Source organism: Lepisosteus platostomus, chromosome 19, assembly GCF_059453375.1.
Source record: "Lepisosteus platostomus isolate fLepPlt1 chromosome 19, fLepPlt1.hap1, whole genome shotgun sequence".
In the NCBI taxonomy this organism is placed as follows: Eukaryota; Metazoa; Chordata; class Actinopteri; order Semionotiformes; family Lepisosteidae; genus Lepisosteus; species Lepisosteus platostomus.
The window spans coordinates 13,521,874-13,547,236 of NC_142629.1; the positions used below are offsets into that span (position 1 = coordinate 13,521,874).

General features: G+C 46.0%; 2 protein-coding genes across 3 annotated transcripts; one reads left to right on the forward strand and one right to left on the reverse strand.

Moving 5' to 3' along the window:
* Nucleotides 1-96: 96 nt before the first annotated feature.
* ccdc78 (coiled-coil domain containing 78) lies at nt 97-10,838 on the forward strand. The gene is made up of 15 exons (XM_088612780.1): nt 97-319; nt 846-977; nt 1,499-1,585; nt 2,549-2,728; nt 3,403-3,576; nt 3,875-3,925; nt 4,506-4,594; nt 5,085-5,163; nt 5,570-5,695; nt 6,622-6,827; nt 7,400-7,574; nt 8,222-8,265; nt 8,701-8,782; nt 9,062-9,162; nt 9,798-10,838. The coding sequence occupies exons 1-15, from the start codon at nt 212-214 to the stop codon at nt 9,922-9,924; spliced, it is 1,761 nt and encodes a 586-aa protein (XP_088468906.1). The 5' UTR covers nt 97-211; the 3' UTR covers nt 9,925-10,838.
* On the reverse strand, nt 10,235-20,628 carry antkmt (adenine nucleotide translocase lysine methyltransferase). Of its 2 annotated transcripts, none has more exons than XM_088612783.1 (6): nt 20,488-20,628; nt 14,775-15,053; nt 13,974-14,078; nt 13,461-13,601; nt 12,789-12,839; nt 10,235-11,433 (listed from the first exon to the last, which is right to left on the reverse strand). In XM_088612783.1, exons 2-6 carry the CDS (start codon nt 14,934-14,936, stop codon nt 11,212-11,214), a joined length of 681 nt encoding a protein of 226 aa, XP_088468909.1. In that variant the 5' UTR covers nt 14,937-15,053; nt 20,488-20,628; the 3' UTR covers nt 10,235-11,211. The 2 variants fall into 2 exon arrangements, with proteins under 2 accessions (XP_088468909.1, XP_088468910.1); XM_088612784.1 differs by lacking the exon at nt 20,488-20,628 and adding an exon at nt 20,428-20,449.
* Between the last annotated feature and the right edge of the window lie 4,735 nt (nt 20,629-25,363).

Below are 25,363 nucleotides of genomic sequence, written 5' to 3' on the forward strand. Positions count from 1 at the left end.
CTACGTCTATAAAACTGTAAATACAGGATTTGTGTTTTTAATCGCAGGCGACAGGTGTTGTGTTGTTGTGGCTTTCCGGACTGCAACACCTCTCTAATACTTCCTTAGCAACGGCTGTTGGTGGAAACGCCGTGGGGTTTTCGCGAGTGACCGAAGAGCACAGCCCATACTGCACACATTTGAGCGACATCAAATGTTTTGTCGGATATAAATGCAAACAAGTCCATTTTTCCCCCAGCTGATAAAAATGAATTCCCCTGAAGACTCGGGAAACGTGAACGAACTGCGGGAGCACATTGCCCGGCTAACCAATGAAAATGTAAGTACTGGTCAGCTGTGCTGAAGTGTTGCTGTCGCTCCATCTCGCCTAACGTGTGCTACACATGCAAACTACTTTCCACAGCTGTTGCCATTTTAATTTTTAATTATTTCACTGGTTCTCTAAACGTGAACTTGTTCACGTGTTTAGAATGTGGTGAGTGACCCTTAAATTCTGCCTGACTGTTGCTCTCTTCAGGTCCAGGGTTGCTCGTCCATGTAATAGACACCTTTCAAGGCCAGTGATGTACAGTGAAACATAAACCAGAGGTCACAACTGGAAAGTATGCGTAAGGGCATTTAATACTGAGAACACTTCTTTACCCAAAGGGTTGTGGGTGTATGGAACAGGCTACCCGTGCACATTGTTGAGAAGCTGATACCCTGGCTTTTTTCAAGAAACAGAAGGATAAGGCCAGCTACCAGCTACCAAGTGGGCCAGATGGGTGGAATTGCTATCACTCCTGTGTGACCGGTCTTGTTAATGAGGAGTGTGATGCCTGATACACTCCCCTGTTCGCTTGCAGATCCAGCTCCGGGACAAGAATGAGCGCCTCTTCAGCAAACTCGGGGACCTGCAGGACAAGCTGGGGCAGCTGGCGGGGTCCAAGACTGACCTGTCCTCCAAACTGGTCTTCAGCGAGGAAGAGAAACTGAAGGTCCAGAAAGCGGCCAGTTCAGTGCTCCTGTCTGTATTGTTGGGGGGGGATGTTTTGAGTCTTAGTGGAGGTGTTAGTCAACCTGCATTTCAATATAGCACTTTTCAAGCAAAGGTTTCTGCACAAAGTGTTCTTGGTAAAAATAACTGATTCACAAAAGATTTTTTAAATTTATGTCAAAAAGAGAATTTTGAAAGTTGAAAATTGGCTTTCCATTCCTAAACTCAGCCATATCCCTGCCGACTTTTGAATTACAAGTTAAAACAACCTAAGATGTATTTGTTATAGAGCCTATAAAAGGTGAGTGTCCCCTGCCCTCTGTGTGGGTCCTAATGCCTCAGTATAGCGAGGGGGACACTATACTGTAAAAAGGCATCGTCCCCATTACCTGTAAAGTGCTTTGAGTGGAGTGTCCAGAAAAGTGCTATATAAGTGTAAGCAATTATTATTTTTACAAAAGATGTTCCATGCCATTGCTTCTACTGCTGAGTTGCTGACCCTTGTTTCGTGGCATCTCCCAGATCTCGAAGGACCTCATCGAAATGCAGATACAGACCAACAACATGAGAGAGCAGTATGAAGCAGAGGGCTTTGAGCTGAAGAACAAGGTGATAGCCCTGCTGATACTGCTGTCACACACACACAGACATACAAACACTGGCCAGAGGAATTGGGGACTGCTTCGTTTCTGGACATCCTACACATAAGAATGTACAGTATAGACAAAAATAGATTCAAACACTACTTGGAAATGGTATTGAGGGATGATTTTACCTTACTTAATGTTTTATTTGAGGCATTGAGAAAATGCAGTTCAGAAAACAAAATGAAATGATTCACAATGTTATATTTAATATGGATAAAGAACTGTAATAGCACACATATGACGCCTTCCTCTTCACTCTCTACATTTGGCAGAGGTTTTGAAATTGTTCTTCATAGTTGGCTTTCCTTATTCGAACTGTGGGTAACAATTCACATGTGTCGTAGTATTACGTAGAATTTTCGTAAAAAGAACATTCGTTTAAAGAAGTACCGATATATATTCAAACTCAGAGCCGTTCTGAATCCACTGAGCATGACATCTCAGGTTCTTAGATTGGGTTTAGCAGTGGCTCTGTGGCTAAGGCTCTGCGCCTGTGGCTGGAAGGTTGCCGGTTCAAATCCCGCAGCTGGCAGAGCAATCCTACTCTGTTGGGCCCCTGAGCAAGGCCCTTAACCCCAACTGCTCAATGGGCACTGTAGAAATGGCTGCACTCTGACCCCAAGCTTCTCTCCCTGTCTGTGTGGCTCATGGAGAGCAAGCTGGGGTATGCGAAAAGATGAATTCCTAATGCAAGAAATTGTATATGGCCAATAAAGTGATCTTATCTGATCTATAATACTGAAACAACACTGTAACCATGAGATAAGACTACCTTATCTCTTTTATGGTGTTAGTCCTTTCACAGAGGGCAGCCCCATACACAGTAGATGCTTTTCAAGCCTGTGCCAGATGACCCTGTGTGTCTTTACTGTACCTTATGCGTTCTCCTCCATTGTCCTTTCCCTGGCCTGACTTGTCATCTCAGATCCTGACCCTGGAGAACCAGCTGGTGGAGCTGGAGATGGAACGGGACAGGCTGGGGCGGGAGAACCCGGCCATGAGGGGCCGCCTGCAAACAGCCGAGAGGAACCACAAAGAGCTGGCAGACGAGTACATCACCCTGAAGAGCAACTACCTGGCCCTGAGCAAGGAGCACGAGAAGGAGGTCAGCCTGCAGGACACAGGACACTGGGGAGGTCCTAATAAAGAGCAGGGAGAGTATAGAGTCTGGACTCCAGAGTGGAGTTTGGATACCAATACAAGGAGCTAAGGACCAGCTATACCTGCTAATGTACAGGTATCAAAACCGATGCAGAAATGATATTCTGGGCTCTTAAGACAAGGGATTTGGGGAGGATTTCTGAAAGGTTCAGGAAAGCAAGGCTGGAACTGAACATGGAATAGAAGGAGTGAAGGATAGCCATATAAGCTGGCAAAACAGTCATATTTAAACAAGAGAGACCGGGGCTCATTTGTGAGCTAGCTGGGATGATGGGAGAACAGTGATTGGACAGGACAAGGAAGGCAAGAAGAGCAAAGGCACAAAGACTCACAAAAGCGTTACAGAGCAAAGGGAGAGAAGGACTATAGGGCTGCCAGTATAGGGCTGTTCATTTATTACAGCAGACAACAGATTCTACTGCATAAGGAGCTTACCATAGGACTCCTGGTGTAATTTATACAAGATACAAGAAGGGATGCATGTAGTACATGACAGCAACCTGTAATTTATCTGATCTGATAAAAGAGAAGCTGGATAAGGAGCTCCTGGTTTGGCATGAAGCTGCCACCATCGGCGTGCACTTACATATATTGGTCTGCGGGTGGTGCTGTTTGCAGGTGTCTCGGAATGAGGAGCTGAGTGCAGAGCTGCTGGGGCTGGCGCGGGCGCAGGACGACCTTCTGAAGCAGCAGGAGAGCCAGGCCCGGACCCGGGCGCTGTACGGCGAGGCCGCCCAGGAGCTGGAGAGAGTGCGGGCAGTGGTCAGCCGTCTGTCCCAGCGCAGAGTTAGGGTGAGTCCGTGCTGGTGATTATAAATATGGAGCTGAAACCAGGAGACACTTCTAGACACCTGGGGATGCTGAAACGATGATTCCCGCATTTAAGAGAATAAATTGTTGTTGAGGCATTTAACATCATCTTAAATCTTAAATTTAAGCAAAAGCCCACAAACTGTTTGGAACTGTCCTAAAATTCTTGTACTTTTACATTCGTTATAAAGAGGTGCCTGCAGCCTCGGGATCCTGTGTACAAATGTAATGGGCTGTTTTAATAATATATAATAATAATACCGCTCATCTCTTTGTGCAGCCAGAGCATCTAGCATCATTGGAGCAGGAGCGCAGGACACTGGAGAAAAGCGTGAGTCTACTGCTAGTGGCATCTGTGTTGTGAAAAAGAGGTTCTGTCTGTCCTCGCTGAGGGACTGCGGGGCTCTTTTTTAATGCAGTCACACAAATGTTTGGTACACATGGCCCCTGAAAGGCCTCAGGCCAGCAGCTTCAATGCAATGACCCCCGGAAAAACAGAACCCCCCACCCACCCCCTGTACCTACAGATATCCGCGCTTAATGGTTTCAGCACAGTGAAAATCCTCTCTTAATTCCAGGAGCTCTTGATCAAGCTTCATCGGATTGGCGATGGTAAGAAAGTAAAGGAAAAGTATTTAATCTGTTACAATCGTGATTGCTGATGAATATACGCGAGTCATACTTGTACTATTTCCTGTGCGTGTCCATGTCCAGGACCACTCTCACTCAAGTCCTTTTCAGCAGGAAAGTTTGACAGAAGCATAAGGGTTTCATTTCAAAGGGGAACCGAGTTTATTGAAGATTAAGCTATGACGTCTCCAAATAAATAACAACCCACAAGTGTTTAAGTACTCGCCCTGCAGTTTCCTGCTGTCAAAATAGGCAATGCTGTGCTGTTTCTCTCCTGCCAGCTGCTGGGACACCAGGACCAGATCAGAGAGGAGCTGGAGAAAATGAAGACAAGCTACGAGGAGCAGCAGTCCAAGCTGGAGGAGAAAGTGTGAGTCTGAGGACTGAAGGGACCCAGGACACCCACACATCCTTGTTCTCCCTCCTTTGTTCACCTTTAGGATTGTCCCTCATTCTGCTCATTCTGTGGACTGTCATAGGTTTAAAAATGTCTCATCAGTGCCAGAGAATGACTAATTTCTGTCATCAGCATTTCTGAGCGTTTGCATGCTGCGTGCCACGTTTCCTGCCTTCCTGACTTCCTTATCTGCCGGACGATGAAAAAGTATTCCAGACAGCCTGGTCAAATGTGAATCGGACGCAACCCAAAGTGGAAGACATATTAGTGTTGCACTGAAGGTGTTCTATTTGGATTTGTGCCATCATTGTGCCTAAATACTTAGAATTGACTAAAATAATTCGAATAAAAGCTCTGTAGACTGTAGAGTCTCCTCCCCTGACTGTGCAGCGGATGTTATTGTGTGTAACGGTCGGTGACAGAAACGACTGATCGCTAGCGTGTTCTGTGCTGTTCCGTTCAGGGTGGCAATGGGCAAGGAGCAGCAGGAGAACAAGAGAGCCATCCGCAACACCCAGCACAAACTGGCGGAGCAGTCCGCGGTGAGGCCCCGCCCAGCCCGGGCACATATCCCGCCTCTCTGTCTTGTAGTGGATGCTGATGAGTAGTGAGGACTGTTAAGGTACTAAGATTGGCAGTATACCCAGCCATTTGCAGCCTTTCTTATGTTACTGCATACAACCACTGACTCAAGTTTTTTCTGAAAGTAAAACATAGTACTATTGGCAGTCAGGCTTACTTGATTCAGGCAGTTTCTCCTGCTTAATAGATTATGCATTGCATATGCTATCTGTAGAATCGCCAGTATCCACTGGGAACTTCTGCTAATGGTTTGGGCTGCTTTAAGGAACAGGGAGATAGAGATCAAACACACCTTGCCCTCAGCTGTGAGAGCTGGCTTTGTCTGATTTGTTCTGTGCTGCATTGGCATTTTCCCCCGTGCGTCAGGCCCTGCTCACCTCTCAGAGTCAGCTGAAGGAGGTGGAGGCAGAGAACTCGAGGCTGCAGCTCCAGCTGAAGGAGCTCAATGAGGAGTATCGCGCCCGCCTGGTCCGCTATCTCCAGGACCTCGCTGTGAGTAAGGGCTGGTATCGCCGAACCTGAGCACACCACCCACCGATCAACAGGCTAAGAGCAAAATGCGACCGAACCGCTTCTTTACTGTAACCTTTTCTCTTTCTGGGGTTCCCTGTGGTGCAACACACCACATTTCACCAGTATTTCATTGCGCTAGTGGGATGATTGAATCCCTTGAGTTTAATTTGTTTTTCATCGGGAACACAGTTTTAATATAAAAACAAAAAGAGAGGACTTTTCGTTCACTCTCTGACCCTCTACCACTCTAACTGACATTTCACAAGATCCCACTTTTGTTGTGCACAACTATAGAACTTGACAAGTCGAACACAAACAAAAGAGCACCACGCAAACATCCCAAATTCCAGTCCTGCATTAGCGTAACATCCAAATGCATGTCTCAAGCTTGATACATGACACTTGGCAGCCCTCTTTATAATATGACTTTTCATTGTCTTTTGACCTGCTAGCTACACTAAGGCCCTGGTCCTGGAGAGAACCCACCCAGCAGGAGTTTAAGGTCTTCATCAAATTACCAAAATTTAAAGATATGGAACAATAACATTGCGATTTGTTAAAATGACGTGTTTTACAGATCATTTAGGACTTAAATCCTAAGTGCTCTTCTTCCCTCAAGAACTAGAAATCTCTTAATTGATCAGGCACGTGCTTGATCTCTCGATAGCTTACAGGACACCTGCCAGACTAACTGGATTGGAGCTCTCCCAGACCAGGGCAGGAGACCGCTGCTCCAGCCGAAAGCTTGCAGACACAGAGCAATAATGACTCACACTGACAACAGTGCCACGGTGGTGGAAGTTCTCCAGTGTCGTCCCAGGCTTTGCTGGGCGCTGTCACGCAGGTGAGGTCAGCTCTGATGAGACATGGCAAGGGCTGATCCCCTCCTCCGTCCCCGGCTCCAGGAATACGTGGATGCTTCCGCTGGGGCCGCGGGAACCAAGAGAGCCCCAGAGCGTGCTCAGATGAAGAACTTCGTGGACAACATGCTGCAGGACGTCAGAGCCTCCTACAGGTCCAGGGAAGAACAGCTCGCCAGCGCCGCTCGTAGTTATAAGAAGAGGCTACAGCAGCTTATAAGAACCCATGAAACCCTGCTCATCGCCTACAGGTTGGTCGCCTCTACCATTCCCTCACATGCATTCCAAATGTTGACTGCGTAGAGCCCTGGTGTTCTATTTTAAGGTTGACCCGTGTATGATTTTTAGAGTGGCTTTGAAGTTCCATGCATCGGTCCTGTAGAAAGATGTATTCCCCCCCCCCACAAACAATATGGAAGTGTGTTTAAACGGAGAGGAGGGGGCTGTTCTTCACTCAAAGGGCGGTGGGAGAAGTGGTGGATCGAGCCGCCCAGCCATGTTGTGGAAGCCGATACCCAGGCATCTTTCGAGAAAAGCCTGGATGTTATCCTTGGATCAGTTAACTACCAACTACCAAATGGGCTAGTTGGGCCAAATGGCCTTCTAGTGTTTGTAACTGCTCTTACATTAAAATAATTTGGGATCTTTGATATTGATTGCCATCTGGTTATCCATTATGTTCTTGGGAACAAGATTATCAGGGTGTCATTTCTTTTTACTCAGGATGGATCTTGGTTGATCACAGGCCCTTACTTTCAGTCATGCTGACCAACTGCACTGCATTATGTCCCTTTAATCCTCACCTGTGTCCCCCCGCCCCCAGGATGCGGCGAGAGCAGATCCTGGCTCTGGGGGACCGCAGTCTGGACCCTGGGCCACCCGAGTCTCACTTCAGCCTCCCCGAGAGGGAGCTGCAGGGCGAACAGAGCCTTGAGCTGGCCAGGCTGCGGGAGGACAAGGCCAGGCTGGAAAGCCAACTGAGGGACGCACAGGAGCAGGTAAGTAGATGAGCCTTCATCCATACTCTCTAGCTGCAGAGCTACTGCAACACACTGCTGTACCGCTGCATCTAATGAGTCAGCACACAAACCACAGAACCCCTGAACACCACAGCCCTGTACGCTTACCACAGAGCTACTGAGCACACTGCAGCCTATCCCTTACCGGAGCATTCGGGCCCAGACTACCAGACTCAGAGACAGTTTTTACCCCCGCACTATCAAACTATTAAGCCTCTCTCACCTACGATCTGAACCTCACAGTGCCTTCTCTCTTACCAAAAACTCAAACACACATTGAAATCTACCTCTACCTCACATGTCAAGAAGCTCACTCCCCATAATTTTCTATCCTTTTTTCACTCTGTTGATGCATGTTTTTGCACATCTGATGTTGTTTTGCACATGACCTGTTACCTGTTGTCGCTGTCTTTCTTTTATTATACAATTGTATTGTTGTTTTTTTTGTACTACGTATCATCCGAGAGCTAGCTAAATAGCATTTCGTTATACCATATACCTGTATATTAGTATAATGATAATAAACTGGAACTTGAACTTGTACTGAGCACACTGTAGCCTTACTGTGCGTATCACTCACCATCCCTTATAATCCTCTTGAGTTTTCATCTCCTTGTGTCTTTCAGAAGAGTATTCTTGAGATCCACCCTCCGAGTGTCACCTTCAAGGAGTGAGTACTCATCATTTGAATTCATATCTATTTATTACCAAACCCTAGGATTGTTTCGGGTTTTTTCGTTTATATTAAGAAAGGGGTGGACCTTATATTACACAATAATAAAGGTTTCCAAATGGCCTGTTTTTTTGTAAATCTTTCTCATTTACACAGAGGACGTGACCCTGCAGGTCTGTATTCAGAGTGACAGTATGGTCATTTCACACCATATGGTCCAATTCACAGGAAAGCAACCCTTGCTGTCACCTGAAATCCAGGGATTGTTGGAAAATGAATCATTTCATCAAACTATATAGAGTTATTCTATGAAGTAGACCTAACACAACAGAACATACACAGCCCTGGAACAAAGCAGGGCCATTATGTACATACAGTAGTATCTGAACTGATTAGATGTGGTTAGATTGGTAAATGTGGTTTGTCTTTTAGGTCAGGAACAGGGGGCAAGGCCTCTGAAGAAGCCTGGGCTGACATCAGGAAGCAGCTGAGAGAATTCACACATTCCACCCAGGTAAGTGTAGGCATTACCTGTGGGAAAGGACAACCTCATTTTTACTTACACATATTTTCAAGATTTCACATTGAATTTCACTAAATACACAACACATTTTTTCCCTGGGCAATATGCCTTAATTTTAAGCAGCCCACAAGGTAGGCTAAAAAGAACCCAGGGTAGCAGAATGTGGGGGCAGCACAGCAATATTCAGGCTCTTACTTGAAATCTAAAAAAAAAGATTGACGTTACAGTTTTCTCCAGGTTAACTCTCCCTTGCCTCTCTCTTTTCTCCAGGAGGAACAGGAAAGGGAACGTGCTCAGCTAATCACCCGGGCAACGGTTGCTGAGGAGCAGGTCTCCGAGCTGCAGGAGTATGTGGATAAGCACCTGGCCAGGTAACAACACCCTTCCACAAACATCACTGTTCATTTACCCTTGTCTTTGCAAATTCAGAGGGAAAGAAAACCGTTTGAATTGAAACTGTGGATTTATTAACCGTATTACTCACAATATTTATAGAATTGTGCTGTTCTTGTTTTTCTTGTTAAGCAGAAACACTAGTACCTATGTGCAAGGATGTCATTTTAAATTAAATATACTATTAACATTATCCTGTCTTTCGGGTGAGACGTTAAACCGAGGTCCTGACTCTTGGTGGTCATTAAAGATCCCCGGGCATTTCTCGATAAGAGTAGGGAGTTATCTCGGTGTCCGGGGCAAATTTTCCCTCCTCGGCCCTTACCGTGGCCTCCAGATTGTCCCCATGTGTGACTGCCTTGCACTTGCCCTGCGATGGACTGGCGCCCCCTCCAGGGTGAACCCTGCCTTGCGCTCGTTGCTTGCTGGGTAGGCTCCGGCTTCACTGCGACCCTCACCAGGAAAAGAGGCAGTGAAAAAGGATGTATGGATGGATGGATGGATTAACATTATCGGGTTTAGTTCGTATCTCAATCTACAGGTATCAACGCAATTTTTCAATTTTTCACCGCCTGCTCAAGGTGGTCCTACTGTTTCTTTTTCTCTGTCTCAGGTACAAGCAGGAGATCACACGACTGAGGAAGCTCCTGGGCACGGACACAGGCCGCGCCCACAGTGCTGACGCCCCTGAGGCCCACCTTCTGCGACACGCCAAGAGGAACCCCAGCTATGAACTCTAACCAGTTCTGGGCAAATGCAAACACTCCTGGGCACCTCCCAACACACCCATGGGTGCCCGTTTCACAAAGAACCCCACAACAGCGGCCACATCTGGGGGCACCTGTGCCATTTTCAACCCTGAGACAGCTCTGCTAGTATACCACTGCAGATACAACTAAAATGGCCCAAAAGCGAGCACTTTAAGTAGGAATGCTCTGGCCAATGACTGGAATTACACAATTCTTAAGTCATGTTTTAGTCTAGTTAACATTTCCATTAGTGCATGAGCACTACATGAAATCCAAACAGATTGGATTAGTTCTGAAGAGGTATCAAGCAATCATTTTATTAATTCATTCATTTACTAAAAATATATTTTTTTCTCAACGTCACAAATCACTTCATCAAGATTAATGTTATAGGTGTTGCAAGACCCAGAAATGTGCTAGGTTAAATATTTAAAAACAGACCATTGATCTTCCACTCTGGATTCTTCATTACTTTTTATTGGTCTGCATTACCACTTTCTCCAGAAGTCAGAAGGCACCCCTGCCCAGAAACGAACCCAGGACCCAACAGTTCTAAAGTAGCACCACTAATCACCAGTGACTGTACCACCCCAGAGCCACTTAACAGGAGTGATCCTAAATAAGTCAGCTACATGTTTTAAACAAAACAATAATCTAAATAAGTGCAACTATCCCTCAATTTCTTATGAATCATTAAAACATTAACCGTGATTTGCAGAATGGCTCATCATCTTTTAGCTGTTTTCACTTTTTACATTAAATGTTTGTTAATATATAATAAGTTAGGGTTGGCTTTGTAATATATTCCACAACTGGTAAAAGAAATACCCAGAAAAACATATTTACAGCAATATTTCTGTTAAAAATTGATCTAAAAATTAATCAATGAAAAATCTGTTTACATTTGTCTGAAATCTTTTTTAAAAATACTAAGCCATCGACGTTCTCTGGAGTGACTCTTCCCAGACAGGCTTAAGCAAAGTCTCTGAGATGATCCCCTGTTTTCACACCCCACTGACCAGCCCTCTCAATTATGCTGGCAATCTGAAGTTCAGGTATAGGTCTGTGACAGGTCTGCTGGGGGATACAGTGTGGTTTAAAATTCCACAGAAGTGTCCCCCCCAAAAACGGCAGGAACTGTCAGACCAGATGCACATTCGACCAGTTCTTAAAAAGTATATCATATTTAAAAACACCACCTTTGAATACGCGTCTGAAATTTCACCGATAGTGAGGCAGTCGCTTCATAAGGAGCGAGGCCAAACAGATCCGCAGGGTCTAGGGTTTCGTGAGCGCGTCGTGCCCCCCGCCGGTCTCTGCTGCTGGGGGTCTCGGGGCGGCACGCTGGCCCCGGCACTCCCGCACGAGGTAGGCCCAGGCCCGGTCCACCCCCTCGCCCTCCACGCGGCACGGCGCCCACTCAGGAAAGGGGAAGCGGCCCGAGACCACCAGGGCGTCCTCAGGCAACTCCGCCAGCAGCTTCTCCTGCAGGAGCGGGAGCTGGGGAGGGAGGAAACCACTTCCGTCACTGGGCCGTTAGCGCAATTACGGGGTGGAACTGCAGTCCCAATTTCTCAGACCGGATGTTAAATCTCCGTAACAAAATCTATTCATTGGCGCTATAGGAAAAAAAAAGGACAAAGTTCACATCGAGCACAAAATTGGGAACTTTGTGAAAGCGCTGTAAGTCGGCATGTAAGCGACCCTTCCTGCTCACTAGTCACTGTAATGACTAATAGGTTGTGCAGCAGACATTTCACCACAGAAATGTTTCAGCATGATCTGCATGCATAGTTAACAAGTAAGTAGTTTTTGTTGGCAGAACCGTCTCGAAATGAAATTTGATTAAAAGAGACGTATTCACAAGCCCGCTTGTTTACAATGTAGTAGGGCTGCTTCACCTCACCGAAAAATTTGTTGCCTCGTTCTGAATCGCAGGCCATGGTGCTGCGCATACCTGGAAATGTTGTCTATTTTGTGATGTAAATTGGAGGTTTTACGTGTTACTATGTAGATATTACTTATATGGTGGTTTGAAACACGCTCATCAGTGCGGACTCTTTGTTACCCCAACATACAAAAAGAGCTCTGCAGTTCCTCTTTAAGGAGCTGGCTGTACCAAAGGCCAGCAGGGGAACATAAGCAGTCTTACAAGTATGATTTTCAGTTTCTTGAGTTTTTGCTGTCGTTCCCAGTAGGATCTCTTTTATAAATATTATTGACATTAACGATGCCTCTATCCTGATTAAGGATTCACCAATGCCATGATTATAGACACTTCCTTCAAATTTACCATTTTTTTATTCATTCTAAAAGCTTTTAAAGGGATAATACATAATCAAACATAAACCATGAAATCTGGATTACCACATATGACTAATTCTGAACATACAGACTCACTGGGATTGAGCATTGTAAGAAAATGACACAAACACAGTCAACGACAAGACAGCTTGTTGAAACTAACACACTGACACGCAATCTTCTTACAGGACGTCTTATAAGACCAGATCTCTTAGAACTGACGATTTGGAGGTTACTTGACAAGCACAGTTTTTCCTTTTGGAAAATCTGTTCTTGCAAACACCCCGATTTCAGGAGACCGGAGTTGTAAAATAACAAAAGGCACAGCCTTTTAATTAAAAAAATCAATTTAATAAAATAACGTGTTTCAAAATAAAATATAAGACTGACATCAAAAAGCATGCTTTAGGATGCACATCATATATTGCTCTCACACCGAGAGTTCTTTAGACTGCAACACAACAATTCCTGCTCTCTCACACACAGACACGAACTCTCATGTACTCTAGCAGCTTACTGACCGAGAAAAATTAACCTTTTGCAGTACTCACCACACTGGGAGCCAGAAACACAGTGACATTCTTATACTCCGCGAGACTGACCTGAAAAACACAAAGACAACTACAGACTGGGAGACATTTAAAAGGAAAAGTCCTTTTCATATTCCCAAGAGAAATAAATACCTACTGAATATGACAAGTGCAAGTGAGGTGCTTTCATCTTGACTGACACCAGAATTAACGGCCACATGTCAGTGCACTCCTACTACAGTATACTGTAGTGCAATGGATTTTTTAAATCAATGGAATCACTGGAGAGCTGCATTGGCTGTACGGTTACAGCTAAATGCTTTCAGCAGACCTGCACCAATACAGGTCATAGAGGTAAAAAAAGACGAAATACCCAGTTCTATGCAATCAATGTCACAATGACAATCTAAGCCATTTAACTGAATGCAGACTCTGATGCTTCCGTAATATACTTTTTTGTAGGGTGTCAGTGCATTATTGTGGCCCTAACGATGGCTTCTACTTATCCTTTCTGCAAGAGCTTCAGGTTTCCAGCAAACAAGTCATTTGTGTTGTGTCATACAGTATGTGTACACTGTTAAATGAGCTTTTCTTGGATCTACCAGTTGCAGCTTAAGGCTGTTTCTGCTGCTCTCCACGGTCTTCCACACCGCAGGCTGGAGATAGTCCTAATCAAGCCCATGCCTCGCTCACCTTCCACAGGTCCTGTCGCAGGTAGGACACCTTCCCATAGTGCCCGGCTCTCCAGGCGTGGACGCTGGAGAGGCGGATGAGCCAGGGGTTGAGCTCGTACCCCACAGCGGGCCGGAAGCCCTGTTTGTACGCCTCCAGGACCTGACACACAGGACAGCGCCATCAGACCCTCCTGGACACAGCCATGGATGAACACGCAGATCCTAACCTGCGAACTGGCCACAACCCCCCCCACAATAGGCAACAGAGCCTCTCGTGAGCAGCACACCTATGGATCTCCCTGTCTAAATACTTCAGAGACCTCTGAAATTTAAGTCTTGCTTAAAGAGCTTTTTTCCCAAGCAGTTCTGATGCATACTATACTTTATCCTTATCTTTCGGACTGGACTTTAGAGGCATGAATACTTTGATGAAAAAACCCTGGTCCAGAACAGATACATCGGGCTGATTTTAGGCAGGATATCGGACTATCCCACTGCCCCTGGCCTGCACTGCCCAGAGTGGGGTACTTACTATCCTGCCGTCTCCAGAGCCCAGATCTACGATGCCCCCTGAGCGCCCCTTCAACAGCGTCATCACATTGCGCACCTGCTGCCGGCTGGCAGGGAGATAGGGCACCTGCAGGGGCAGAGAGGCACTACAGTCACGCTGAGGCCAACACACTTCCCCACCGCCAACTGCGAGAACAAGGCCACATATATCTGCCAATCTCTGCTAAAACCAGGTGTTCTCACCCTAAATCTCAACACTTCCTCCCTTTATTACTCGCAAACCTGGTCTTCCTAGAAGCCTAGAAGTCCCTTATAGCTTTCCTGTATTTGGTATCCTTAATTCTGTACAATTTCTTAGTTTTTTAACTGGAATTTTAAACACACAAAAAGATAAAAGGAGTCTAAAGAGAATTCATCATCTCATGTTCATTTAGCTGGAAATGTGACCTCTGTTCTATACCTTGTTAGACTGGGATTTCTTTAATGACTCACAGGATACACTGGCTGCTTCTCACAGACCTTAACTCCCACTGCACCCCTGATCTGAGACACGCGGGCATGCTCTTGAGTGACATCTGGGTATTTTCAGACCGTTACCCATTATCAGAGAAAAAAGCACAGCCAGTCAAAATTATATTTCTTTTTCCTTTCATGCCAAAACAACTGCACAGCCCACAAAACGTGTCTAAACCGTGGGCAGTATAAAAGCGAGGAATGTTAACTGCCGTTTGTGGGGTACCCCTGCAGCACCGCCGAGAGTCGCAGTCCAGCTGAAGGTTAGGAGAACCCCGTTTTAAAAAGAGCACACTGTGGACTCTCTCACCTGCAGCTTCAAAGGCACCCTCCTGAAGCCGGGCATGAGCAGGCCCACCCACACGGCATAGGCTGCCAACCCAGTGCCCGCGGCGATCTGCAGGAGGCCCCATGCCCCCAGCCGCCTCTCCTTGAAGTCGGCCAAGACCTCCTCTGGGGTGTCCTGATCCATGCCCGCCGCCGGTGAGGAAGACACCAGTCACGGGCCCAAGGGGGGGCAGCAGGGAACCTCGAGGGCCGCAGGCCAGAGCTCGGCGAAGCTCTCAGTAAGCCGCTGTCCGCGTGCAGCCTGGGGAAAGGGTTCAGCTGGTTCAGTCAAAGCTTTTGTTAAAATGCAACTTTTGGTGGGGGGAGAAACAAAACTCTCGACGGTCTTGAGCTGTTATAGTCAGTCACAGCCTTCTGAACAACAGGTAACCGCCTCTCGAAATGGAAAATGTTGTGATGCCCCTGAAAAACTCCGAATGTGTTTTTTTCTGACTATAAGGTATTCTATTTAATTAATATCTTAAAAATTGCAACATGCTGTACACTTTGTTTTTTATCAGGACAGACTCTTGATCCTAACACTGACTGTACTGTGAAACTTTCAAGCAAGGAGAGTAAGTAATGAGCGTAGTGCCATGAACTTCTTCTAAAGATCAGGAGGTTTGCCCTTGGAACACACAATTAAGAGTCAGGCAATAGACGGTCATTCTCTCTGAGAGGGGCAAAACTACAGACAAGAAGCAGAGGACACGAGTGGAAAATACAGAGAAGTGCATTTAAAACTGAGGATGAGACAGACTTCATGAATGATTGTGGGAGCATGAAACAAGCTGCCCAACCATGGGTTTGAATCCAGTACCTGCAGACGAATTGGCTGCGATTAGCTACTAGCAACCAAACGTGCTGATCAGCCCAAATACCTGCTTCCTGTTGGCGGATGTCTTTAAATTCTTTTTTCCAGTACCTTTGGCAGATTCCATGTGCCATATTAGGCAAGGTTACAGTGCCTTGCGAAAGTATTCGGCCCCCTTGAACTTTTCAACCTTTTGCCACATTTCAGGCTTCAAACATAAAGATATAAATTTTTTATTTTATGTGAAGAATCACCAACAAGTGGGACACAATTGTGAAGTGGAACGAAATCTATTGGATTTTTGAAACTTTTTTAACTAATAAAAAAATGAAAAGTGGGGCGTGCAAAATTATTCGGCCCCTTTACTTTCAGTGCAGCAAACTCACTCCAGAAGTTCAGCGAGGATCTCTGAATGATCCAATGTTGTCCTAAATGACTGATGGTGATAAATAGAATCCACCTGTGTGTAATCAAGTCTCTGTATAAATGCACCTGCTCTGTGATAGTCTCAAGGTTCTGTTGAAAGCGCAGAGAGCATCATGAAGACCAAGGAACACACCAGGCAGGTCCGTAATACTGTTGTGGAGAAGTTTAAAGCCGGATTTGGATACAAAAAGATTTCCCAAGCTTCAAACATCCCAAGGAGCACTGTGCAAGCGATCATCTTGAAATGGAAGGAGTATCAGACCACTGCAAATCTACCAAGACCTGGCCGTCCCTCTAAACTTTCAGCTCAGACAAGGAGAAGACTGATCCGAGATGCAGCCAAGAGGCCCATGATCACTCTGGATGAACTGCAGAGAACTACAGCTGAGGTGGGAGAGTCTGTCCATAGGACAACAATCAGTCTTACACTGCACAAATCTGGCCTTTATGGAAGAGTGGCAAGAAGAAAGCCATTTCTCAAAGATATCCATAAAAAGTCTCGTCTAAAGTTTGCCACAAGCCACCTGGGAGACACCCCAAACATGTGGAAGAAGGTGCTCTGGTCAGATGAAACCAAAATCGAACTTTTTGGCCACAATGCAAAACGATATGTTTGGCGTAAAAGCAACACAGCTCATCACCCTCAACACACCATCCCCACTGTCAAACATGGTGGTGGCAGCATCATGGTTTGGGCCTGCTTTTCTTCAGCAGGGACAGGGAAGATGGTTAAAATTGAGGGGAAGATGGATGCAGCCAAATACAGGACCATTCTGGATGAAAACCTGTTGGAGTCTGCAAAAGACCTGAAACTGGGACGGAGATTTATCTTCCAACAAGACAATGATCCCAAACATACAGCAAAATCTACAAAGGAATGGTTCACAAATAAACGTATCCAGGTGTTTGAATGGCCAAGTCAAAGTCCAGACCTGAATCCAATCGAGAATCTGTGGAAAGAGCTGAAAACTGCTGTTCACAAACGCTCTCCATCCAACCTCACTGAGCTCGAGCTGTTTTGCAAGGAAGAATGGGCAAGAATTTCAGTCTCTCGATGTGCAAAACTGCTAGAGACATACCCCAAGCGACTTGCAGCTGTAATCGCAGCAAAAGGTGGCTCTACAAAGTATTTACGCAAGGGGGCCGAATAATTTTGCACGCCCCACTTTTCATTTTTTTATTAGTTAAAAAAGTTTCAAAAATCCAATAGATTTCGTTCCACTTCACAATTGTGTCCCACTTGTTGGTGATTCTTCACATAAAATAAAAAATTTATATCTTTATGTTTGAAGCCTGAAATGTGGCAAAAGGTTGAAAAGTTCAAGGGGGCCGAATACTTTCGCAAGGCACTGTAAAGTGCAAAGGTCGAGCAAAAGGATGGTGCAGTGGCTCTGTGGCTAAGGATCTGCGCCTGTGGCTGGAAGGTTGCTGGTTCAAATCCCACAGCTGGCAGAGGAATCCTACTCTATTGGGCCCCTGAACAAGGCCCTTAACCCCAACTGCTCCAGGGGGGACCATATAAATAACTGACCATGCACTCTGACCCCAAGCTTCTCTCCCTGTCTGTGTGTCTCATGGAGAGCAAGCTGGGGTCTGCGAAAAACACATTCCTGATGCAAGAAATTGTATATGGCTTATAAAGTGATCTTATCCTTAAAGAAGGAAATAATCAAACTGTGCCATCATTTTAACTTAATTAAAGAAAAGAGCAAAAGCAACTTACAGCAATACTTTGCTTCGTAATTATCAAAAGGACAAGATCCAGCTCATACCCACGGTAAAATAATTTATTGTATTTTCACAAACATTATCACAGATATTATACTTTAATGTGGCACTGTCCGTTCTGAAAACTTCCTGTCCGAAACGCCGGACTGTAACACACAGAGCTGTTCTAAACGCTCGTTTCACTGTCAGTGTGTCGGGTACGAAATAGGTAAACCTCCTGAACAAGCGGACAACAGTACATTCCAAACCCACAGCACCTTCTGAGAAGCAAAACAAGGTCCGAGACGGAAAGGTGTGGCTGGGTCACGAGTTCTCGGCGTTTTAAAGATTCAAAATATGTCCCAGTCCGACTCCCAGTCCCGACTCTGATCCCAAACCGCGTGAGTCACCCCAGCTCCGGTCGCAGGCAAGGAGCCCCCTACTGCCCGCGGGCCTGGTGCCGTCAGTGGCGGCTTCCAGCAGCCGGTGGTGCAGAACCGGGTCTCCGGAGCCATCCAGCGCCAGGCCGATACCGCCACTCTCGAACAACGGCGGACGGATTCCTTGTCCAGGGCAGCCCAGGCTTCCGATACCCAGTTGTTGGCACCTTGGGGGAGCACCCCGTTTTCCGGCGGCCCCCCTGGCATCGCTGCGCCCCCCAGTTCCTTCAAAGCTGACCCTGCGAGGCGCCATCCAGGAGAGATCAGCTTGCTGCACCAGCGGATGTGTCCTGATCTTCCCTGGCGTCCTTCAGAACCCGGGGTCACGTGCCCCTGCGCTCTGTCCAGCGCGATCAGCCGACGCCGGTGCCCGGATTTTGGCGCCCTGACTTGATCCAGATTTGCACCCGCCGTTTTTCGGCCCCATGCCAGTGCATTGAGCGCGACGGTGAAACCCATCCTCCTCCTCCCCGACACCTCCCCCACAGACACTGCTGCTGGCCCTCATCAGGTTCAGATCGAGGATCGCCGCCGTCCCAGCCATATTCCCAGCACAGTACTGCTGGAAGAGGTGTTAGTGGGGCCAGCAGGGGGCGCTCACCCTGCTGTCCATGTGGGTCCTAATGCCCCAGTATAGTGACGGGGACACTATACTGTAAACAGGCGCCGTCCTTCGGATGAGACGTAAAACCGAGGTCCTGACTCTCTGTGGTCATTAAAAATCCCAGGGCGTTTCTCGAAAAGAGTAGGGGTGTAACCTGGCCAAATTTCCCATTGGCCCTTACCAATCATGGCCTCCTAACAATCCCCATCTATGAACTGGCTTCATTACTCTGCTCTCCTCCCCACTGAGAGCTGGTGTGTGGTGAGCGCTCTGGCGCACTATGGCTGCCGTTGCATCATCCAGGTGGGGCTGCACATTGGTGGTGGTGGAGGGGAGTCCCCATTACCTGTAAAGCACTTTGAGTGGAGTGTCCAGAAAAGCGCTATATAAGTGTAAGCAATTATTATTATTATTATTATTATTATTATTACTGCCATCTTCACAGTGGCGCTGGCTGTGGGCCTTAACTGCCAAGCGGAATGTCCTCGGTTCTCCGTGACATCTCTCCTGTGGGACGCTCCCGGTCTTGTCCCTCCTGTCGCGGAGCCAGCCATCGAAGGCCGCGCCGTCGCTGATGTGCCACTCCGCAGCAACTTTCAAGACGGATTCGTCCAGCATTTCTCTCGTTGGGCGTCCAGGCAAAAAATGGCAACGTCTGTGGAATCAGATCACAGTTCCCCGCGTGCGTGGAGAGACCGGAGCAACTCTCGGATCCAACTCATTGTGCACCCTCTCCCAAATCCCCTGGCGGGTCTGTTTGAAATTCCTGGGAAGCAGTTCCGCAAATCTGATTGTGCTGTCGCCACCAGTCGACAACTTTAAGCTCAGTTGCAGCTGTATAGCTTGAACTTGAACTTTATTGCCATATGTAACCAGTACATGTACTGGCACAATGGAATTCTTACTTACAGAAAGTCTCTCGATTGTTAAAACAAGTGTAAAAACACAAAGTGTTTCTTCTCTTGGATGCCATTTTAAGACTTTGAGATCCCTCGGGGAACACACGGCCAGCCCAGCGGTTGGTCCCTTCATCTGCTGTGTTGCTGAAAAATCAGCAAAAAGGGGATGCTTTTGGCAAGACTGAGTCAGTCCCTCCAAAGCGGGCGCGTAAGGAATCGAATCCAGTTGGAAGAAAAGACGAAACGATTCACTGTAACCAAGTATCGAATTTCACCCCTCAAAATCACGGAGCCAATTATCCGTATAGAGGTGTCAGTTTATTTTAAGTGTAAGTATGCAAAGACATCTATATGGACAGACCGGTTGTTTGTTTCCAAATTGTGCAGGACTAACAAAATATGAAGTGGATTTTCAAATGATGAGAAAACCGTTTTTATCTTGGTAAAACAAAGTAGAACAAATATAATTTAACAAATGCCGTAGATTTTCATCTACAATGCAATGCAATACCATATATTCAAGATAACAAAGACAAGACGACAAAGCTTTAATAACTTTCTGGTTTTTCTTTAACAACCATGCGAATGAATACAATCAGATTAGTTTGCTCACTTGCTCGTAATGACATTAAAATCTCGTAATGTCATTGAAACAGAGCAAAAAGCTAAAAGAAGGCGAGTCATTTAACATGCATTCGAGTAAATAGCTCATTTAAAACTACTTATTCAATCTTGACAATTTGCACCTTGTTAATCACATGATTTGGCAACGAGAAAAATCTGTGAACGAAGTAATTTTGACCAACCTGCGCCCGAAATGACTGATCCTGTGATGCACGCCTGCACAGCAAGTCGGGGGGAAACATTACTCGCCAAACCTTGGTTCCACTTAGTCCTTAACGAAGTTAAACATTAGTTATCCATTGTCGCCAATACGCACACACTAGGGACAATTTAAATACGTTAGTTAACCTAGACATCATCTTTGGACTGCGGTAGGAATCTAGAGCACCTTGAGGAGGGATAACATGCGAACTCCACACAACGGTGCCCCAGGCAATTCGTATTATTCAACACAAGAAAGGAATACCAGAAAGTGTTGGTCTTAATTTTGAGTTTATGCTAGCCAGCCAAAAGGCGGCCGTATCATTCTTGTCCTAGTAGCAAAGAACAGTTTTGTTTGGGACACTGAGCCCAAGTCATTGTTCACATTTCCGAAAAGCACTACTGCGAATTATGAGGTTTCTCGTTTGCTTTAAAATATAGATTAAATAGAGGGGTTGTGGTGTACCACTTATTGCGTGGTAGAGTATATTATCAAAATAAATTAAGCTGTTAAAAAATGCGATAGTTATCGTGTTTCAACCGCTGGAACGAGCCCAATGTTTCAGAAATTGCGAGCTGGCAGATTTCCACACTAGGTGGCGCTGTCTCACGGTTTCTGTTATAGTCCTCGGTTTCATGGTCTAGTTAAGTCGCTTCTGAGGAAACTATTAGCCTCAGGAAAAGAATCCAGAGAATGTTTAGAAAGCTTAAATCGATTTCACATCGGCTTTGGAGGCGAAGAAACGTTTTGACAATGAAATATTATCTGATTGAAAATAATTTCACCATGACACCATGGGAAGTGGCCTCTTTGTGATTAATTGCTGTTCAGACAGGCAACACCCGCTATGTCTCACAAAGCAGACTCAGTTTTCTACTCTGGTTTCACGTGGAAAATTGTGAAAGGGTTTGAGGATCAGCTAACATGTTAGAAAAGTCTAAAGTCTTTCAATCCAGGAATTAATTAAACTGGGAGTCTCAGATTCTTTTATCGACACGATGGGAAAAGATCACTGCCATAGTCTAATGAAAGAGAAACTGCAGAGCCCAACGTTTTCTGCCACAAGCTGAGTATATGACCACATGGCAAATTTACTTTTTACACAAATTGACACAATTAAAACGAATTTACTAATTAAAAAAACTAATTTACACAAGCCGACTACTTCTTGAGGAGGCTCAGGTCCTTTAACATATGTAGTAAGATTCTACATACGTTCTATCAGTCGGTTGTGGCGAGCGTCATTTTCCACGAGGTGGTATGCTGGGGCTCTGGGATTAGAGCAGGGGATGCTAACAGGCTGAACAAGCGCATTATAAGACCAAGCTCTGTCATTGGGTCTGTCCTGGACCCCCTGGAGGTAGTGGCTGAGAGGAGAATGGTGTCCAAACTAGAGGCCATCATGGATAACGTCTCCCATCCCCTCTATGACACGCTTGTAAAAATGAAGAGCACGTTCAGCAATAGGCTGATCCAACCACGGTGCGACAGGGAGCGCTACAGGAGGTCATTCTTGCCTTCTGCCATAAGACTGTACAACGCAGGGCTACATTGACCTGTTTTGGACTAAACAGTAAACTGTCTGCTACATCTGGCTTTCCCGGTTACAACCGTTTTTGTGCAATATATACCAGGGACTACAATACATTTATATTTATATTGTGCAATCCAATGTTTTGTGTACTGTTCTGGTTTGTTCTTTGTATATTCTGGACTGTGCGTAACTCTTCTTAGTGCACTTCTCACTGGCTGTACTGATTGTAGTGTATGTATTGTATAATTGCGTTACAGTGGGCTGTGTTGTCTGTGTTAAGCTGCTGTTGCACTGCAATTTCCCTCACGGGATCAATAAAGTATCTATCTAAATTAAAAATGTAGTCCTGTCACTACATGTGCGCCCTCAATAAGTCTTTAAGTCTTGAGTTAATTCCACCTGGAGCACCTTCTATGTGGATTTAGAATTTTTCTGTGGTTTCCTCCCAAAGTCCAAAGACATGCTGTCCAGGTGACTTGGTGTGTCTAAATACTACCTGAGAACGTGGACTGGCATGCCAACCAAAGAGGTCTGAAACTCAGTTCCTGGTACCTTGAAGTAATCAATTAACCTAAATATTTTCTAAATTAGAAGGCTCCTCGGTTCATTAAAACTACCTCAGACCACCTCAGAGCCTGGTTAGGCTATTAGTCAGCTATTTAGATAATTAGACCAATGATGTCACTGAGAACATGGGTGGAAAAATAGCAACACCAGGTTCCCCAGGAACTGAGTCTGAGTCCCCTGCTCCAGAGTGTAGTCCTGCCTCACTCCCAGTGTGACCCTCTAAGAATAAAAGGATTGTTCAAGTTTATTCTAAATTTCCATACGATTAAGTAACATCAAGGTCAGTACAATTATACTGCTAGCAGCTATGTCACCCTGCAAGTCACAGCGGGCAGCCCACTGGAGCTCAGCAGGTGTGAGCCTGGTCAGTACCTGGATGGGAGGCCTCCTGGGAAAAACTAAGGTCGCTGCTGGAAGAGGTGTTAGTGGGGCCAGCAGGGGGCACTCATCCTAAGGTCTCTGTGGGTCATAATGCCCTAGTATAGTGAGGGGGACACTATACTGTAAAAAGACGCCGTCCTTTGGAAGAGACGTAAAACCAAGTCCTGACTCTCTGTGGTCATTAAAAATCCCAGGGCATTTCCCGAAAAGAGTAGGGGTGTAACCCCAGCGTCCTGGCCAAATTTCCCATTGGCCCTTACCAATCATGGCCTCCTAATAATCCCCATCTCTGAACTGGCTTCATCACTCTGTTCTCCTCCACACTGAGAGCTGGTGTGTGGAGAGTGTACTGGTGCACTATGGCTGCTGTCACATCATCCAGGTGGGGCTGCACATTGGTGGTGGGGGAGGGGAGACCCCATTACCTGTAAAGCGCTTTGAGTGGAGTGTCCAGAAAAGTGCTAGATAAGTGTAGGGAATTATTTACTTAATCACCACATTGCAGATCAAATAGCATCTCCTGGCAGCTGGATCAGTGAAAAGTAAACCCAGTCCCTGCTTCTGACAATACTGTTTATATATAGTACAAATCGTGGGGTTACAGCAAAGGTGCCCACCCTGGGCTTGTGCTCGTTCACCCCCCACTGCAGCCATCTCCTTCAGTGCTCGGACAAATGAAAGAGCCATCTGCGGACTAACGCTCGGCTGCGTGAGGAATAGAAAGGTATCGAATTGACTACTGCAATGCTCTACTCCCTGGGGTATCTAAATCTACTCTGAACAAGCTGCAGTATGTCCAAAATTCAGCAGCCAGAATCCTGACAAGGTCTAGTGCAAGTGTTCACATTACTCCTATCCTGGAGTCCTTGCACTGGCTTCCGGTCAAATTCCGCGTAGACTTTAAAATCCTCATGCTCACCTATAAGGCTCTACATGGCTTGACACCTCAGTACCTGTCTGAACTATTATCGCCCTACTCCCCACCTCGCAACCTCCGCTCTTCAAATTCTGCCCTCCTTACTGTCCCCCAAGCCCGTCTACATTGTATGGGCGACAGGGCCTTCTCCTGCTATGCCCCCAAGCTCTGGAACTCTTTGCCCAAGGATATTAGACAGTCACCTTCTCTAAACTCCTTCAAATCTAGACTCAAAACCTTCTTCTTCAGAAAAGCCTTTACTTAACTGGTTCCATTCTTCACCCCTCTGCTCTTCTTAGTACCACCTTCCACGGTCTCCTCTATTGTTATTGTTGTATTGTTGTAATTATAATTGTGTCCTATCTTGTGAAATCTTCTTAATTATTGTTGTAGTCTTCTTATTTATTGTTATTGTCATCCTGTAAAGCGCTTTGAGAAGCCACCTTTAAAGGCACTATATAAAATAAAGTTTATTATTATTATTATTATTATTATTATTATTATTATTATTATTATTATTATTATTATCGAGGCTGATGGATGGCATGTCAGGGGAGGCCAGTACGGATGGGAAGCGGCGTTTCCCAGAAATGCCTTCGAGTCGGCTCTCCAGTACCTCCGGAAGGCCTCTGGGAAAGGAGAGGAAGGACAGGCTGGGCCCTTGCCAGGGGGCGATACTGTACTGTGCCAGAGGACAGGGGAGGGTGTGAGGTTTGGCCTGTTGGGGTTAGTGGGAAAAAGAGGAGCAGGGATTTAAACTCATCAGAACGGGACAATGGAGCGCAGCTCTCTGGAGATGTCCGGCTTATCTGTTTCCCAAGCCGGCAATAACAGATAAGAACAGCTGACCTCTGACATCACATCAAAGACCAGCAGAGACAGCTGCACTCACTCCCCCACCTAAAGCCTGTGGGGCTGAACGCTGGGAAGAAATGTTGAGAAGTGGACTTGGCTCGTGGGTCTTATTCTTCCTGCTCAGATGTCAGCATTGAACCAGCGCTTATCTGTCCCCTGTTCGGGCTAAAGTAAATATTTGAGATTTTGTTTGAAATAAAAGATTATGGCTTTTTCTTGGCTGTATGTGACTCCCACTTACTGCAGTGTCCATAGGCGTCTCAGAGGCCCTATCAGAGAAGAGAGCCCCATTGATCTAACTGAGTTGGATTGAGGGCCATTGAGACCCAATAATGAAGACAATGCAAACAGTGCTGCCTCTGATGATCATGTGCAAGCCGGCTGTTGTTTGACCTGCTCCAACAAAACTGCACCATCACTTCCTGAGAGAAAGGCAACAGAAATAATGATCTCTGCTCCTGTCTAGTCTTAATCCTTGTGTCGCATCAGGGAAAGCTCTTGTCATCGTGCGAGATCCTTGGAAAGCTGAGCGTGATGTATATGGTAGGCAGCCAAAGTCGTGAAGGGGCTCCCACTCACCATAAACGGTTAAAAACAACTTTT

Bases quoted from the DNA above. Each gene is read 5' to 3' on its own strand.
- ccdc78 (XM_088612780.1), top strand. From the start codon at position 212: ATGCAAACAAGTCCATTTTTCCCCCAGCTGATAAAAATGAATTCCCCT. The intron at 320-845 runs GTAAGTACTGGT...GTTCGCTTGCAG, and splicing joins CCCGGCTAACCAATGAAAAT to ATCCAGCTCCGGGACAAGAA. The intron at 9,163-9,797 runs GTAACAACACCC...TCTCTGTCTCAG, and splicing joins GTGGATAAGCACCTGGCCAG to GTACAAGCAGGAGATCACAC.
- antkmt (XM_088612783.1), bottom strand. From the start codon at position 14,936: ATGGATCAGGACACCCCAGAGGAGGTCTTGGCCGACTTCAAGGAGAGG. The intron at 13,602-13,973 runs GTAAGTACCCCA...CCTGTGTGTCAG, and splicing joins GCTCTGGAGACGGCAGGATA to GTCCTGGAGGCGTACAAACA. The intron at 11,434-12,788 runs GTGAGTACTGCA...CTCCCTCCCCAG, and splicing joins TGTTTCTGGCTCCCAGTGTG to CTCCCGCTCCTGCAGGAGAA.